We start from the raw sequence: 20000 nt of genomic DNA, 5'->3' as shown, positions 1-20000 counted from the left end.
AGAGAGAGAGATAGAGAGAGAGAGAGAGATAGAGAGATAGAGAAGAGATAGAGAGAGAGAGAGATGAGAGAGAGAGAGACAGAGATAGATATATATATATATATATATATATATATATATATATATATATATATATATATATATATATATATTTTTCAACAAAGTCGGCCGTCTCCCACCGAGCGAGGTGACCCAAAAAAGAAGAAAATCCCCAAAAAGAAAATACTTTCATCATCATTCAACACTTTCACCACACTCGCACATTATACACTGTTTTGCAGAGGTGCTCAGAAATACAACAGTCTAGAAGCATACACATATAAAGATACACAACATATCCTCCAAACTGCCAATATCCCAAACCCCTCCTTTAACCCTTTCAGGGTCCAAGGCCCCAAATCTGGAGTCACGCTCAGTGTCCAGAATTTAAAAAAAAAAAAAATTTGTTATTTTTTTCTTATGAAATCGTAGAATCTTTTGTGAAGGTAATAAAACAAAAAGTCACGAAATTTAAGTGGAAAATTGACGAAAGTTATGCTCTTGCGAATTTTGATGTGTCAGCGATATTCTGAATTAGGCGATTTTGCCGAGCTTTGACTCCTATTTTAGGCCAATTACATTATTCCAATCAACCAAATTCTTAGCTATTTCACTAGTATTACTTCTATTCTATCGATTGAGCACAAGAAATTGCCAAGTCAACTGTTTCAACTACAAAATAAAGTGATCGGAAATTGTTAATTTGGCCAATTTAACACAAAGTTCAAAATATTCCAATTTCAAAATAGGGTCCAGAATGAACAATGTAGGTATTCCTGGCACTAAACTAACATTTCCTCTGTTCATTAGTTATGTTTTGAGGCTTTACAAATAAATTCCATTTTGATTTTTTATTCACATAATGAATTTTTATTCACACCAAAAAATAGAAGATTTACTGTTATGCAATACTGTAATGATTGTATAAATATCATCACCATATTTGTGAATGTATATTAGACCCACCAGCTGACGTGTATTAGACGTGTGAGGTCGTTTGTTTACTCTTGAATATCGGCAAAAATTTAACATTTCTGCTACTTTGAGCTCAGTTTCAAGCCATTTCCAGTGCTAAAACCAATCAAAATCATCTCTATTTCTGTAATATGTCTTCCATTCTATCAAATGAGACCAAGAAATCGCAAATACATCTATAAAAAACATACGAAAAAACACTGCAAAGTTGCTGTTTTAATCGAAAAATCATGATTTCATTTTTTTTCTCTCATTATACACAGTGTGCTGCAGGATCTGTTTTATGTGGTGCACACATACCACATAGATGTATTCTCTCATATCTAGGCCCAAATGTACCACTCACAGTTTATCAGAGTGAGCTGAGCTCATGGCGTAGATCTACGGTTTGGACCCTGAACGTAAAACCGTAGATCGACGGGACGGACCCTGAAAGGGTTAAAGTGCAGGCATTGTACTTCCCATTTCCAGGACTCAACTCCGACTATATGAAAATAACCGGTTTCCCTGAATCCCTTCACTAAATATTACCCTGTTCACACTCCAACAGATCGTCAGGTCCCAAGTACCATTCGTCTCCATTCACTCCTATCTAACACGCTCACGCACGCTTGCTGGAAGTCCAAGCCCCTTGCCCACAAAACCTCCTTTACCCCCTCTCTCCAACCCTTTCGAGGACGTCCCCTCCCCCGCCTTCCTTCCCCTATAGATTTATATGCTTTCCATGTCATTCTACTTTGATCCATTCTCTCTAAATGACCAAACCACCTCAACAACCCCTCTTCTGCCCTCTGACTAATACTTTTATTAACTCCACACCTTCTCCTAATTTCCACACTCCGAATTTTCTGCATAATATTTACACCACACATTGCCCTTAAACAGGACATCTCCACTGCCTCCAACCGTCTCCTCGCTGCTGCATTTACCACCCAGCTTCACACCCATATAAGAGTGTTGGTACTACTATACTTTCATACATTCCCTTCTTTGCCTCCATAGATAACGTTTTTTGACTCCACATATACCTCAACGCACCACTCACCTTTTTTCCCTCATCAATTCTATGATTAACCTCATCCTTCATAAATCCATCCGCCGACACGTCAACTCCCAAGTATCTGAAAACATTCACTTCTTCCATACTCCTCCTCCCCAATTTGATATCCAATTTTTCTTTATCTAAATCATTTGACACCCTCATCACCTTACTCTTTTCTATGTTCACTTTCAACTTTCTACCTTTACACACATTCCCAAACTCATCCACTAACCTTTGCAATTTTTCTTTAGAATCTCCCATAAGCACAGTATCATCAGCAAAAAGTAACTGTGTCAATTCCCATTTTGAATTTGATTCCCCAAAATTTAATCCCACCCCTCTCCTGAACACCCTAGCATTTACTTCCTTTACAACCCCATCTATAAATATACTAAACAACCATGGTGACATTACACATCCCTGTCTAAGACCTACTTTTACCGGGAAGTAGTCTCCCTCTCTTCTACACACCCTAACCTGAGCCTCACTATCCTCATAAAAACTCTTTACAGCATTTAATAACTTACCACCTATTCCATATACTTGCAACATCTGCCACATTGCTCCTCTATCCACTCTATCATATGCCTTTTCTAAATTCATAAATGCAATAAAAACTTCCCTACCTTTATCTAAATACTGTTCACATATATGCTTCAATGTAAACACTTGATCTACACATCCCCTACCCACTCTGAAGCCTCCTTGCTAATCCGCAATCCTACATTCTGTCTTACCTCTAATTCTTTCAATTATAACCCTACCGTACACTTTTCCTGGTATACTCAGTAAGCTTATTCCTCTATAATTTTTACAGTCTCTTTTGTCCCCTTTCCCTTTATATAAAGGGACTATACATGCTCTCCGCCAATCCCTAGGTACCTTCCCCTCTTTCATACATTTATTAAACAAAAGTACCAACCACTCCAACACTATATCCCCCCCTGCTTTTAACATTTCTGTCATGATCCCATCAGTTCCAGCTGCTTTACCCCCTTTCATTTTACGTAATGCCTCACGTACCTCCCCCACACTTACATTCTGCTCTTCTTCACTCCTAAAAGATGGTATACCTCCCTGACCAGTGCATGAAATTACTGCTTCTGTTTCTTCCTTAACATTTAAAAGTTCCTCAAAATATTCTCGCCATCTACCCAATACCTCCATCTCCCCATCTACTAACTCCCCTACTCTGTTTTTAACGGACAAATCCATATTTTCCCTAGGCTTTCTTAACTTGTTTAACTCACTCCAAAATTTTTTCTTATTTTCATTAAAATTTCTTGACAGTGCCTCTCCCACTCTATCATCTGCTCTCCTTTTGCACTCTCTCACCACTCTCTTTACCTTTCTTTTACTCTCCATATACTCTGCTCTTCTTATAACACTTCTGCTTTGTAAAAACCTCTCATAAGCTACCTTTTTCTCTTTTATCACACCCTTTACTTCATCATTCCACCAATCACTCCTCTTTCCTCCTGCTCCCACCCTCCTATAACCACAAACTTCTGCCCCACATTCTAATACTGCATTTTTAAAACTATTCCAACCCTCTTCAACCCCCCCACTACTCATCTTTGCACTAGCCCACCTTTCTGCCAATAGTCGCTTATATCTCACCCGAACTTCCTCCTCCCTTAGTTTATACACTTTCACCTCCCTCTTACTTGTTGTTGCCACCTTCCTCTTTTCCCATCTACCTCTTACTCTAACTGTAGCTACAACTAAATAATGATCCGATATATCAGTTGCCCCTCTATAAACATGTACATCCTGGAGCCTACCCATCAACCTTTTATCCACCAATACATAATCTAATAAACTACTTTCATTACGTGCTACATCATACCTTGTATATTTATTTATCCTCTTTTTCATAAAATATGTATTACTTATTACCAAATTTCTTTCTACACATAGCTCAATTAAAGGCTCCCCATTTACATTTACCCCTGGCACCCCAAATTTACCTACTACTCCCTCCATAACATTTTTACCCACTTTAGCATTGAAATCCCCAACCACCATTACTCTCACACTTGATTCAAAACTCCCCACACATTCACTCAACATTTCCCAAAATCTCTCTCTCTCCTCTACACTTCTCTCTTCTCCAGGTGCATACACGCTTATTATAACCCACTTTTCACATCCAATCTTTATTTTACTCCACATAATCCTTGAATTAATACATTTATAGTCCCTCTTTTCCTGCCATAGCTTATCCTTCAACATTATTGCTACTCCTTCTTTAGCTCTAACTCTATTTGAAACCCCTGACCTAATCCCATTTATTCCTCTCCACTGAAACTCTCCCACCCCCTTCAGCTTTGTTTCACTTAAAGCCAGGACATCCAGCTTCTTCTCATTCATAACATCCACAATCATCTCTTTCTTATCATCTGCACAACATCCACGCACATTCAGACTTCCCACTTTGACAATTTTCTTCTTCTTATTCTTTTATATATATATATTTATATATATATATTTTATATTCTTTATATATATATATATATATATATATATATATATATATATATATATATATATATATATATATATATATAAATATATATATATATATAAATATATATATATATAAATATATATATATATAAATATATATATATATAAATATATATATATATATAATATATATATATATATAAATATATATATATATAAATATATATATATATATATATATATATATATATATATATATATATATATATATATAAATAATATATATATATATAAATATATATATATAAATATATATATATAAATATATATATATAAATATATATAATAAATATATATATATAAATATATATAAATAAATATATATAAATAAATATATATATATATAATATATATATATATATATATATATTTATATATATATATTTTTTTTTTTTTTTTTTTTTTTTTTTTCAACAAGTCGGCCGTCTCCCACCGAGGCAGGGTGACCCAAAAAAGAAAGAAAATCCCCAAAAAGAAAATACTTTCATCATCATTCAACACTTTCACCACACTCGCACATTATCACTGTTTTTGCAGAGGTGCTCAGAATACAACAGTCTAGAAGCATAAACATATAAAGATACACAACATATCCCTCCAAACTGCCAATATCCCAAACCCCTCCTTTAAAGTGCAGGCATTGTACTTCCCATTTCCAGGACTCAAGTCCGACTATATGAAAATAACCGGTTTCCCTGAATCCCTTCACTAAATATTACCCTGCTCACACTCCAACAGATCGTCAGGTCCCAAGTACCATTCGTCTCCATTCACTCCTATCTAACACGCTCACGCACGCTTGCTGGAAGTCCAAGCCCCTTACCCACAAAACCTCCTTTACCCCCTCTCTCCAACCCTTTCGAGGACGACCCCTACCCCGCCTTCCTTCCCCTATAGATTTATATGCTTTCCATGTCATTCTACTGTGATCCATTCTCTCTAAATGACCAAACCACCTCAACAACCCCTCTTCTGCCCTCTGACTAATACTTTTATTAACTCCACACCTTCTCCTAATTTCCACACTCCGAATTTTCTGCATAATATTTACACCACACATTGCCCTTAAACAGGACATCTCCGCTGCCTCCAACCGTCTCCTCGCTGCTGCATTTACCACCCAAGCTTCACACCCATATAAGAGTGTTGGTACTACTATACTTTCATACATTCCCTTCTTTGCCTCCATAGATAACGTTTTTTGACTCCACATATACCTCAACGCACCACTCACCTTTTTTCCCTCATCAATTCTATGATTAACCTCATCCTTCATAAATCCATCCGCCGACACGTCAACTCCCAAGTATCTGAAAACATTCACTTCTTCCATACTCCTCCTCCCCAATTTGATATCCAATTTTTCTTTATCTAAATCATTTGACACCCTCATCACCTTACTCTTTTCTATGTTCACTTTCAACTTTCTACCTTTACACACATTCCCAAACTCATCCACTAACCTTTGCAATTTTTCTTTAGAATCTCCCATAAGCACAGTATCATCAGCAAAAAGTAACTGTGTCAATTCCCATTTTGAATTTGATTCCCCATAATTTAATCCCACCCCTCTCCCAAACACCCTAGCATTTACTTCCTTTACAACCCCATCTATAAATATATTAAACAACCATGGTGACATTACACATCCCTGTCTAAGACCTACTTTTACCGGGAAGTAGTCTCCCTCTCTTCTACACACCCTAACCTGAGCCTCACTATCCTCATAAAAACTCTTTACAGCATTTAATAACTTACCACCTATTCCATATACTTGCAACATCTGCCACATTGCTCCTCTATCCACTCTATCATATGCCTTTTCTAAATCCATAAATGCAATAAAAACTTCCCTATCTTTATCTAAATACTGTTCACATATATGCTTCAATGTAAACACCTGATCTACACATCCCCTACCCACTCTAAAACCTCCTTGCTCATCCGCAATCCTACATTCTGTCTTACCTCTAATTCTTTCAATTATAACCCTACCGTACACTTTTCCTGGTATACTCAGTAAGCTTATTCCTCTATAATTTTTACAGTCTCTTTTGTCCCCTTTCCCTTTATATAAAGGGACTATACATGCTCTCTGCCAATCCCTAGGTACCTTCCCCTCTTTCATACATTTATTAAACAAAAGTACCAACCACTCCAACACTATATCCCCCCCTGCTTTTAACATTTCTGTCATGATCCCATCAGTTCCAGCTGCTTTACCCCCTTTCATTTTACGTAATGCCTCACGTACCTCCCCCACACTTACATTCTGCTCTTCTTCACTCCTAAAAGATGGTATACCTCCCTGACCAGTGCATGAAATTACTGCCTCTGTTTCTTCCTTAACATTTAAAAGTTCCTCAAAATATTCTCGCCATCTTCCCAATACCTCCATCTCCCCATCTACTAACTCCCCTACTCTGTTTTTAACTGACAAATCCATATTTTCCCTAGGCTTTCTTAACTTGTTTAACTCACTCCAAAATTTTTTCTTATTTTCATTAAAATTTCTTGACAGTGCCTCTCCCACTCTATCATCTGCTCTCCTTTTGCACTCTCTCACCACTCTCTTTACCTTTCTTTTACTCTCCATATACTCTGCTCTTCTTATAACACTTCTGCTTTGTAAAAACCTCTCATAAGCTACCTTTTTCTCTTTTATCACACCCTTTACTTCATCATTCCACCAATCACTCCTCTTTCCTCCTGCCCCCACCCTCCTATAACCACAAACTTCTGCCCCACATTCTAATACTGCATTTTTAAAACTATTCCAACCCTCTTCAACCCCCCCACTACTCATCTTTGCACTAGCCCACCTTTCTGCCAATAGTCGCTTATATCTCACCCGAACTTCCTCCTCCCTTAGTTTATACACTTTCACCTCCCTCTTACTTGTTGTTGCCACTTTCCTCTTTTCCCATCTACCTCTTACTCTAACTGTAGCTACAACTAAATAATGATCCGATATATCAGTTGCCCCTCTATAAACATGTACATCCTGGAGCCTACCCATCAACCTTTTATCCACCAATACATAATCTAATAAACTACTTTCATTACGTGCTACATCATACCTTGTATATTTATTTATCCTCTTTTTCATAAAATATGTATTACTTATTACCAAATTTCTTTCTACACATAGCTCAATTAAAGGCTCCCCATTTACATTTACCCCTGGCACCCCAAATTTACCTACTACTCCCTCCATAACATTTTTACCCACTTTAGCATTAAAATCCCCAACCACCATTACTCTCACACTTGATTCAAAACTCCCCACGCATTCACTCAACATTTCCCAAAATCTCTCTCTCTCCTCTACACTTCTCTCTTCTCCAGGTGCATACACGCTTATTATAACCCACTTTTCACATCCAATCTTTATTTTACTCCACATAATCCTTGAATTAATACATTTATAGTCCCTCTTTTCCTGCCATAGCTTATCCTTCAACATTATTGCTACTCCTTCTTTAGCTCTAACTCTATTTGAAACCCCTGACCTAATCCCATTTATTCCTCTCCACTGAAACTCTCCCACCCCCTTCAGCTTTGTTTCACTTAAAGCCAGGACATCCAGCTTCTTCTCATTCATAACATCCACAATCATCTCTTTCTTATCATCTGCACAACATCCACGCACATTCAGACTTCCCACTTTGACAATTTTCTTCTTCTTATTCTTTTTAGTAATCTTTACAGGAAAAGGGGTTACTAGCCCATTGTTCCCGGCATTTTAGTTGACTTTTACAACACGCATGGCTTACGGAGGAAAGATTCTTATTCCACTTCCCCATGGATATAAAAGGAAAATTAATAAGACCAAGAACTATTAAGATAAAATCAAAGAAAACTCAGATGAGTGTGTATAAATAAATGTGTACATGTATGTGTAGTGTGACCTAAGTGTAAGTAGAAGTAGCAAGACATGCCTGTAATCTTGCATATTTATGAGACAGACAAAAGACATCAGCAATCCTACCATCATGTAAAACAATCACAGGCTTCGTTTTACACTCACTTGGCAGGACGGTAGTACCTCCCTGGGTGGTTGCTGTCTACCAACCTACTACCAGTATATATATATATATATATATAAATATATATATATATATATATATATATATTATATATATATATATATATATATATATATATATATTGATTTTGGGAAATGCTGAGTGAGTGTGTAGGGAGAGCTAAGGGCCCACCCCTTGTAGGCCCTTAGCTCTCCTGCTGTGCTCCTTTTTCTTGTCCTTAGACTTACCCCACTTCTATTATTATTATGACTACCACTCCTTTACTACTATTACTGCTTCTACCTTCTCAACAACTACTTTTGTCTCCCTTCACTCTCTTTTCTATTTCTTGTGGCAAAAAACTACTTCCCCAAGTTTTTATTACCACTACTACTTCTACTACTTCCACTACCAGCCTTACCACTACCACCACTACTTTTTCTTTTTCTTCTCTCTTTCTCACAGCCATATATATACTGGCTCACTCACTCACTCACTCTTCTGTCAGTGTGACCTGTGAACAGTAAAAGTTGGACCAAAACGTCATCATAAGCTTTTCTCTCTCTCCTGTGTGCAGATTATTTGTGTACTGTTCCAGTCATGGTGCTGTGCCTTTTTGTTCTTTAGTACCAGAAAATTTAAACTCATGAGTAACGGCCCAATAGGAAACGCAGTCGATAGCATTCTGGAGAGAGGCTGCTACCAGGTGGCAGTTAGCACCTGACTAAATATTAACCCTTAACCCTTTGACTGTTTCGGCCATATATATACGTGTTATGAGGAAGTGTTTCGGACATATACATATATACTCAATAATTCTAGTGGCTTCAAATCAAGCAATAGAAAGCTGTTAGGCCCACATGTGAGACAATGGGTGTGTGTGGTCAGTGTGCACAGCATAAAAAAAATCCTGCAGCACGCAGTGCATAATGAGAAAAAACTCAGTGTTTCTGAATTAAAACGGCGATTTTGAGGTGTATTTTCGTATAGTATTTATGGTTGTATTCTCGTTTTCATGGTCTCATTTGATAGAATGGAAAACATATTACAGAAATAGTGGTGATTTTGATTAGTTTCATGACGAAAACGACCTTGAAATTGAGCTCAAATTAGCAGAAATGTTTGATTTTTACCAATGTTCAAGAGCAAACAAATCACACCACATGTCCCATACACATCAACTGGGGAGTCTAATATTCTTTCACTAGTGCACTGATATTATTTATACCATTTTTACAATAATGCAGTAGTCTGCATAACAGTAAATCTTCTATTTTTTGTGTGAATAAAAAATCAAAATAGAAAGCAAGAGTAATATAAGAGGGGCCTGGAGACGTGGCTAATAAACAGAGGATATGTTATTTTAGTGCCAAGAATGTCTGCATTGTTTATTCTGGACCTTATTTTGAAACTGGCATCTCTTTTAATTTGCATAAAATTGGCCAAATTGCTAATTTCTGACCACTTTGTTGGGTAGTTAAAATCGATAAATCAGCAATTTCTTGTACTCAATTGATAGGAAAAATGGAGTTCTAAAGAAATTGCTATGAGTTTGGTCGACTGGAACAATGGAACTGGCCATAAATAGGGCTCAAACTCGGTAAAATCGCCGAAGTGTACATATTGCCAAGATCGCTAACTTCACGGGAGAGTAATTCCATAAGTTTACAATCAAATTTTATAACTTTGGTGTCATTAGCATTGGGAAAAGATTGTCTTATCATTTCATAAGAAAAAAGATTTTTTTTTTTTTTTCAAATATTTTCCGACATAGAACAACAGTTTCAGAAATGGGCTTGCGACAGTCATAGGGTTAAACTGTCCAAACGTAGATCTACGTTCATGTGCAGTGCGCTCCAAACGTAGATCTACGTTTTATTTTACATGCTTTCAAATGTAAAATACGTAGATCTACATTCGGAGTGCTACACACGTGAACATAGATCTACGTTTGGACAGTTAAAGCCCTTAAACTGTCCAAACATAGATCTAAGTTCACCTGTGTAGTGCTCTGAATATTTTGAATTCTTTTTTTTTAAATGAAGAGCGCATTTGTTAAAGGATAAAAAAAAAATTAGGGCCAGTACTTACCGAGATATAAGCCTGCTAAGTTCATGCTAACTGATGAGGTATTAGCAACTTCGACTAGTGGATGGTACCACTATGACCCCGCCTCCGCCTGCTTCACCTCACCTCACTACAGTACATAAGCCACGTCTACGGCCCTATGCTGTACATTCTACAAGATTGATGGACTGAACACATTGACTCCAGGTTGAGGGGCTGATTACCTCATACTCCTCCTCTCCTTATGCCTTCCTCTTTGTATTGGACTGATGAAGCCACTGTGTGGCAAAACGTTTCCTGAATAAAGATTCTCATATGCTGCATAAGTGTCTCAATCTTCAACTTGTCGGTTTTTCAAACCATTCATCACAACTGTCAGACACTGCAGCATCATGGGATCTTGTTACAAAGAATTCTTCAACACTTGTTCAACCTTTGGACGAAGACCTACTTCGACCAGTGGATGGTACCACTATGACCCCGCCTCCGCCTGCTTCACCTCACCTCACTACAGTATATAAGTCACGTCTACGGCCCTATGCTGTACATTCTACAAGATTGATGGACTGAACACATTGACTCCAGGTTGAGGGACTAATTACCTCATACTCCTCCTCTCCTTACACCTTCCTCTTTGTATTGGACTGATGAAGCCACTGTGTGGCGAAACGTTTCCTAAATAAAGATTCCCATATGCTGCATAAGTGTCTCAATCTTCAACTTGGGGTAGATGGTATCAGTATCAGGCAGTGACAGTTAGGGATTATTCTGCTAGGCACGTCCCCATCTGCTTGTAAGGTGACAGGTCACTGTGGAGTGGCAGGTATAGGTGTGGCACCATACATTTTTGCTATCTGCTAGATGATATTAAGGGAGAATTATGCATATCGTTGTCGCTTCCCAGTCTTTATTTCATACATGTTGAAGGCATTGAGCACTGCATTGTCTACAAGGTGGAAAAACACTTTTATATACCACTTGCGACTCCTATGCACACAGTCAACAAACCCTATTGTCATGTCACATTTGTCGACTAGTCGCATATTGTTCATAGAGTTGACAACAGCAGCTGGCTTTACAATAGGTTCATTGTTAAACTTGCTCATTCTGTCAGTTTGTACCATCTCGTTTCTGTGGATGGTTGACAGCAACGTCACGTCCCATTTGTCATGCCACATCAGTGCCACAGTGTCATTGGCATGAAACGCTTGCACTACACTTCCTCCACTGAACCTTGGCATGTGTTTTCTACCTCTTCTCACTGTTCCATATATATCAGTATTGTTCACACATAGGAAATCAGCAAGCATAGAGCTTGTATACCAGTTGCCTGTGAACAATGTATGGCCCTTACCAAGGTATGACTCCATCTTGCGAACAACATCCCCAGAAATGCCCAACATCCGCCTGGTATCGTCAAGTGCATTCTTCCCTGTGAAGATAATGACATCCAACACAATACCAGTCTCACAGTCACACATAAAGAGTTTTATACCAAAGCGATTACGACTGCTTGGTATATATTGTTAGAATAATAGTCATCCCTTGAACCGAATCAAGGACTCATCAAGAACAATGTTCTTGAATGGATAAAAGCAGGCACTCAATTTTTGCTTCAAATACATAAACATTTTCCAGATTTTGTATAGGTCATATTGGTTTGGCATATTCCTGTCTGAGAAGTGCATCATTCATAGCAACAGAGTGAATCTGCTGCAAGGAAGGTCATGTAAGGCTGGAGTACTAATGAAGTAGTCTGTGGACCAGTGTGCTATATTGTTCCTATATGTACGTGGCATAAGCATGACAGTGCCAAGGAATAAATACATTTCAGCCACAGATGCATCTTTCCACCTCTGCAGCTGTGACGATTCTGCAACATCTATTCTGTGCACTGTATACCAGTAGTATATGTTGGTCTGTGTAACAATCAGGTTCATTACTGGCTCATCAAAGTATAGTTGAAAATAGTCAAACTCTGCAGACTCATTTGTGATGGGACACTGTGGCATGATGCCACGTAAAATGGCATCAAAATTGAAAGGATGTGGCACAAATGATGTACTTTCTGTCCAGTTCCAATCGTGGTCACATGGTGCAGGGTGGACCTGTGGCATGGGGAAGCAGGAGGGAGGACAGGAATGGAGGCAGCACATGGTTGAGAGGGTGCCGGGCTTTCCTTTGTCTGCCCACCCACTGCGCCACAAGGTCCAGGCACCGTGCCACCCACCTTCTCTTCCTCCATCCCAGCATCTTCTCCTTCATGATTACTATCACTATCAGTAGCTAGGGTTTTGGATAATGACCTGCCATGACCTTTGCTGGCTGCATATGGCACAATGCCTGACCGTAGGCAATGATGCCTAAAAGTATGTTTCACTAGGGAATAATGATAATCACTTCCACTCGACGAATCCTCTATGGGCATAAAATCAATTTCATCATCATCACTTCTATCACTTTCACTAATGTCAACACCATAATGCACGGAAAATCATAATTTCCTCTTGCGGATTTGCCTTTGGGTAGTAACATTAGCAACCCAAGAGGTGACGGTCTGAGGGTCTGTTGTGGCCACACTGGCCACCTCAGAAGTGATGGGCTGCAGGTCTGATATAGCCACACTCTCCACCCCAGAGGTGATGGGCTGAGGGTCATCTGGGTTGTCATCAATAGTTTCACTAATTAGTGGCCATATCAATGTCAAATCCACTAAACTCACATTCTGTTTCACGACGAGGCATGAGTGAATCACAGGGGTTTGCCATAATGTTGACCCAAGATGGAGCTGAAACTAACTGGTGCTATCACGTGGTACCCCAGCATCCCCGATTTTTTTCAAACTGCACACACTGAGTGTGCAGAGCCATTCTCTCATGTCTAGGCGACTCAGGCCTATCACGCCAAATTTGAAGGCATGAAAAATAAAATGTGGATCTATGTTCGGAGCGCTATGCAAGTGAACGTAGTTCTACATTTGGACAGTTTAAGGGTTAAGATTCTGGGAGGCATACAAAAAAGTATTTATATAGATAAGGAAGAGAAGAGGGTCCAGGATGCTAAATTGGGGAATACATAATTTAATTGGTTGGGTTCCTGAGGAAGTGCTAGGTCTGTTTGTTAAGAAGGATTTGAAGTGGCTGTATGTGCACCCTCAGAGTCTGTAGTAGTAAGTCTGAGACAAAGAACACAGTGGCAACTATATCAAAAGTTTCATGAAGATCAGTAAAATGTTCAATAGGATACTCAATTCTTTCAAAAGCTGCTTAATTAAACCATGCCAAATTGGCATGGAGTAAGCACAGTAAGTGAATCACTGCCAAACAGTTGCAAAAAACATTAGTTTAGATATTGGTCTATGTAAACACTGGTTTGATCACCACTTTTGTGGATGTGTACTATTCTAATTATTTAGAGACAGCTTGAAAAGATGTTCTTTCAAGTGATGTATTGAAATAAGTAGAGAAAATACTTGTGCAGCAATATTGTAGATAATTTAAAACTAGTACTTTTTCAGAAATTGTTGTAGGAGTAATTTATGTCTGTATGAGCCTCAAAGATGTTCACAAGATTATTATTACATTCATGGGAGTCGTTAAATCAGCTGTGGTTATACAGTGTCTGGGGAAATGGAAGGTATCCTGGTTTGATCCAAGGAAGGGGAGAGCAGGTCCAATTCCTTGGATCAAGAAAGAGAGGGTTCCTTGCTATGGAAACAATTGTCTTTTGTTGATTTTTCTTTTACTCTAGAATTTGGGGGAGGTTTTCCAAGATCTATTTAACTCTTTGACTGTTGGGACCCCTGATTCTGAAGTCTCGTTCTGTGTCGAAAAACATTCAGAAAAAAAACAAAATTCTTACCAAAACCTTAAGAATATTTTTGTAGGTGTTTTAAAGAAATTTTTTTTTTTTTTGCGATCATTACTTACCGAGATACAGAGGCATGAATCTGACCAAAAGTTAACCGCTTACAGCAACATCGGGGACTGCCGCTCACTCGGTGATATTATTTTTACTTTTATTGCACTTTTTTCTTTTATTTTTTAATATTTTATTTTTTCAAGTAACTTTTGTGGCCTGAGACCAATATAGTGCATAATGTATGAATGCAGCACAATAACTGCACAAATATTATCATCAATACAATGTTTACAAAACCTGTTTACAGAAACCAACAATAAAAAAAGTTGTTTATTACTATTAAATACAGGTCTCCCTAAACATTCGCGAGGGTTAGGGGATCAAGAGCCTGGCGAATAATGAAAAATCGCGAATGTTTGGTGCCCCAATATATTGTAGGGAAATCTAATACATAACTGCTTCCTTAACCTACTGAACCATGAACAATCATAAAACACATGAAAACATCGTAAAATATATATTGTATATACATACATGCTCCTCCCACCCATATATTTGTCCACTCTCTTTTTAAAGCTACCCAAGGTCCAATCGAAGCTAAAATCTTGGGTAGTTTCAAATTTAGGTTGGATAAATACATGAGTGAGAGGGGTTGGATATGAGTGGGACTTGGACGTGAGTAGATAGAATTATCAAAGCTTATTGCTTGGTAAGCGTTTGTTCTGTTAGTGGGTTGGATTTGTGAAGGACCTGCGAAGTATAGGTCAACAGGCCTACTGCAGTGTACCTCCTTTCTTATGTTCTTATGCTGATGAGTGCAACAGTCTGCCTAGTATGATTATAAGAACATATGAACATAAGAAAGGAGGAACACTACAGTAGGGCTGCTGGCCCATACTAAGCAGGTCCTTCAAAATCCATTACATTAACAGAATATTTTCCCAACTCAATTTTCAATGCTACCCAAGCAGTAAGCTTTGATAATTCTATTTACTCACATACAAGTCCCATTCAAATCCAACCCCTGTCACTCATGTATTTATCCAACCCAAATTTTAAACTACCCAAGGTTTTAGCACGTGAGTAAATATAATTATCAAAGCTAAAACCTTGGGTAGTTTCAAATTTAGGTTCGATAAGTACATCTGTACAGGAAAAGAAGTTACTAGCCCATTGTTCCTGGCACTTTAGTTAACTTTTACAACATGCATGGCTTACGGAGGAAAGATTCTTATTCCATTTCCCCATGGATATAAAAGGAAAAGTAATAAGAACAAGAACTATTAAGATAAAATCAAAGAAAACTCAGATGAGTGTGTATAAATAAACGTGTACATGTATGTGTAGTGTGACCTAATTGTAAGTAGAAGTAGCAAAACATACCTGTAAGCTTGCATATTTATGAGACAGACAAAAGACACCAGTAATCCTACCATCATGTAAAACAATTAGAGGCTCTCGTTTTACACTCATTTGGCAGGACAGTAGTACCTCCCTCGGTGGTTGCTGTCTACCAACCTACTACCTATAAAGGAGGGGTTTGGAATATTGGCAGTTTGGAGGGATATGTTGTGTATCTTTATACATATATGCTTCTAAACTGTTGTGTTCTGGGCACCTCTGCAACAACAATGAATATGTATGAGTGAGGTGAAAGTGTTGAATGATGATATAGGTATTTTCTTTTTGGGGATTTCCTTCTTTTTGGGTCACCCTGCCATGGTGAGATACGGCCAACTTGTTAAAAAAAAAAAAATGCATCAGTTAAGTTTAGCGATCAAACAAAAAAAATGTTGTTGTTGTTGGTTTACAGGGCCACTGACATCATATGCCACACCCTCAACATTCTCCACCCTCAACCTCCCCCACCACCTTTGCTCCAAGTGTGTAACTACATATACACTTTAAATAAACAATTTAATATTTCTTTACATTCTGTAGTATGATTTATTATGTTTTTATATATGATATTTCTTATTTATAAATACAGTACATCACTTTAATAATCTACTGCAGTTAGCCTCAAAAATACTCTGTTTTCTCTTACAATAAGAGCATGTTTTCTCTTACAATAAGAGCATGGGAAGATACTATAGTCAAAGTGGGACAGGAAATGGCGGACGCTTCTGCCGTTGCCTCTGCCACCATATTATGGCCTATTTTATTCATTCTAGAGATTATATTGTATTTCTGTGTTAATTGCATTGTTTATTATGTCATATTGGATGAATTGTGATAGATAAGCTGTACAGTTGATAATAGTGTCATATTCAAGTATTTTTTCTTGCTTTCAGAGTGCAGGACTGGATTAATGGCTATTCAATTAATTTAAATGAGGAAAATTGATTTGATATACGAGCAAATTGAGTTACAAGCTAAGTCATGGAACGGATTGAACTCTTAAGTCAAGGTTCCACTGGAGTTTGGTTAGTAATCAAGTACAGGAATTTAAAAATGCACTACTCGTACAGCACTGATGTCCACTAATACATCTCTGAGTGCATCTGCAAAAATTTGTAGGGTATTCAAACCTAACTCAAGTCCTCTGACCTGTTTCAGTTTCTGTGTGTGGTGTGCTTGCACCATACAGTACATCATAATGATTATTGGCAAGTTTTAAGAGTTCCTACCCCCACAGCTCAGCCCTGGGTCAGGCAAGTCTGGTGCATGCCTGATCAACCAGGACATGTAAAGTAAGATTTATAATGCTAACCGCTAGTTCTATATTTGCCATGGAAAGCTCTGTAACCAACCTGTTGATGTTTGGGTCGCAGTTCTACATCTGCAGCAACTTCCTTCACTTCTTGTTTTGCTTGTCCTTGAATGGGTGGTGAAGGAGGGGCTCGATGAGGACGAAAAACTTCACCTTTATCCTGATAAAGACCATTTATTAAGTGATTTAGAAGAATTTGCAATATACACTCAGATTTTGTATAAACAGTTTAGAGAGCTGACAAGTTGATATATAATATTTGTGCAACATTTAAGCATCTTTATTCTAGACACTTTTCACCAGCCAGTGGCTTCTTAAGTCTAATACAGAGAACAGTGAACGGTGAGGAGCTTGAGGTAATCAGATCCTCAGCAAGTGACCTTCTGTTATTAGCTAACTTTCTTATTGTACTTATGATTGTAGTAAACTGCACAAAAAGTTCTACTTAATAGTCTAAGTCTAGTTTTTAAGTAACACTTAACTAACCCTTATGAATAGTTGCCAAAAATGCACTGCATATTAGTGACTTTCTTCTGTGCCTACCATTATAATAATTCATGCAAACTACATTACTTGAACAGCAAAATGAAACATTTTTTTATTAACACATCAGCTATGTCCCACTCAGGCAGGGTGGCTCAAAACAGAATAAACACTTTCAACATCATACACTCCATCACTGTCTTGCCAGATGCATGCCTACACTACAGTTAAAAAACTGCAACATATCAACACCCATCCTTCAGAGCACAGGCACTGTACTTCCCACTTCCAGGAATCCCTTCATAAACGTTATTTTGCTCACACTCCATCAGTACATCAAGTCATAAAAACCATTAGTCTCCATGCGCTCCTAACATGCTCTCACACACTTGTTGGAAGTCCAAGCCCCCTTGCACATAAAACCTCCTTTATCCCCTCCCTCCAACCTTTCCTAAAATGAACACTACCCTGCCTTCCTTCCACTATAGATTTATGTGCCCTCCAAGTCATCCTATTTTGTTCCATCTTCTCTAAATGTCCGAACCACCTCAACAACCCTTCCTCTACACTCTGGATATAACTTTTAGAAACTCTGCACCTCCTCCTAATCTCCAAGCTATGGATTCTCTGCATCATTATTCACACCACACATTACCCTCAGACACAACATCTCCACTGCCTCCAGCCATTTCTTTCTTGCAATATTCACTACCAATGCTTCACACCCATATCAGAGCACTGGTACCAATATACTCTCATACATTCTCCTCTTTGCTTCCATGGATAACATTATCTCCACTAACTCCTCAGTGCTCCATTCACCATTTTCCCCTCATCAATTCTATGGTTCACCTCGTCTTTCACAGACCCATCTACTGACAAGTACACTCCCAAATATCTGAATACATTCACTTCCTCCAAACTCCCTCCCTCAAATTTGATATCCAATCTTTCATTACCTAAATTTTTGGTTACACTCAACACCTTGCTCTTTCCTACATTCACTTTTAATTTCCTTCTTAACATACCCTTCCAAACTCATTCACCAACCTTCACAACTTCTCTTCAGAATTTCCCAAAAGCACAGTGCCATCAGTAAAAAATACTGTCACAACTCCCACTTTGGGGTTGATTATTTATCTCTTAATCCCACACCTTTTGCCAAATCCCAAGCATTCACTTCTCTTACATCCCCATCTACAAATATATTGAATAACCATAGTGACATCACACATCCCTTAGGCCTACTTTTACTAGGAAATAATCTCCCTCTCTCCTACATACTCTAGCCTGAGCCTTAATATCCTTGTAAAAACTCTTAACTTCTTTCTGTAACCTACCATTTATTCCATGCATTTGCAACATCTGCCACATTGCTTTCTTATGCACCCTATCATATGCCTTTTCAAAACCCATAAATGAAAACCTTTTTACTCTTATCTAAATACTGCTTACCTATAAATTCACTGTAAACACTTGGTCTACACACCCCTTACCCTTCCTAAAGCCTCCTTGCTTATCTATGATCCTGCTTTCCGTCTTATTTATAATTCTTTCAATAATAACTAACACACTTTACCAGGTATATTCAACAGGCTTACTCCCCTATAATTTTTACAATCTCTTTTGTTCCCTTAGCCTCTATACAAAGGAACTATGCATGCTCTATGCCAATCCCTAGGTACCTTCCCTCTTCCATACATTTATTAAATAAAAGCACCAACCATTCCAAAACTATATCCCCACCTGCTTTTAACATTTCTCTTTATCCCATCAATCCCAGCTGCTTTACCCTCCCCCCCCTCCAGTCTGTCCACTGCCTCAAGCACCTACCTCATACTCACAATTGGCTCTTCCTCATTCCTACATGATGTTATACCTCCCTCCCCAATGCATGAAATCACAGCTTCCCTACCTTCAACAACATTTAACAGTTCCTCAAAATATTCCCTCCGTCTTCCCAATACTTCCAACTCTTCATGTAATAACTCTCCTCTCCTATTTTTTAACTGTCAATCCATTAATCTCACTCCAAAACATTTTCATGTTCTCAGCAAAATTTGCTGATCTCACCCACTCTCTCATTTGCTCTCTTTTTACATTCGTTCACCACTCTCTTAACCTCTCTTTTTCTCTCCATATACTCCTCCTTCCTTGTATCACTTCTACTTTGCAAAAACCTCTCATATGCTAACTTTTTCTCTCTTACTACTCTCTCTTCCCCATCATTCCACCAATTACTCTTCTTCCTTCCTGCACCCAC

General features: G+C 38.1%; 1 protein-coding gene across 14 annotated transcripts in view; it reads right to left on the bottom strand.

The window, feature by feature from the left end:
• The window catches only part of LOC128691673 (protein lap4), an 854149-nt gene that overhangs the window by 530641 nt on the left and 303508 nt on the right, over positions 1 to 20000 (bottom strand). For all 14 annotated transcript variants that reach the window (XM_070088850.1, XM_070088860.1, XM_070088857.1 and 11 more), the window contains one exon: positions 17295 to 17414. In XM_070088850.1, coding sequence (XP_069944951.1) covers positions 17295 to 17414 — 120 coding nt within the window. The remainder of the gene's footprint in view (positions 1 to 17294; positions 17415 to 20000) is intronic.

The sequence above is a fragment of the Cherax quadricarinatus genome, chromosome 26 (genome assembly GCF_038502225.1).
Source record: "Cherax quadricarinatus isolate ZL_2023a chromosome 26, ASM3850222v1, whole genome shotgun sequence".
Taxonomy (NCBI): Eukaryota; Metazoa; Arthropoda; class Malacostraca; order Decapoda; family Parastacidae; genus Cherax; species Cherax quadricarinatus.
This window is presented reverse-complemented; position numbering and strand designations above follow the sequence as displayed.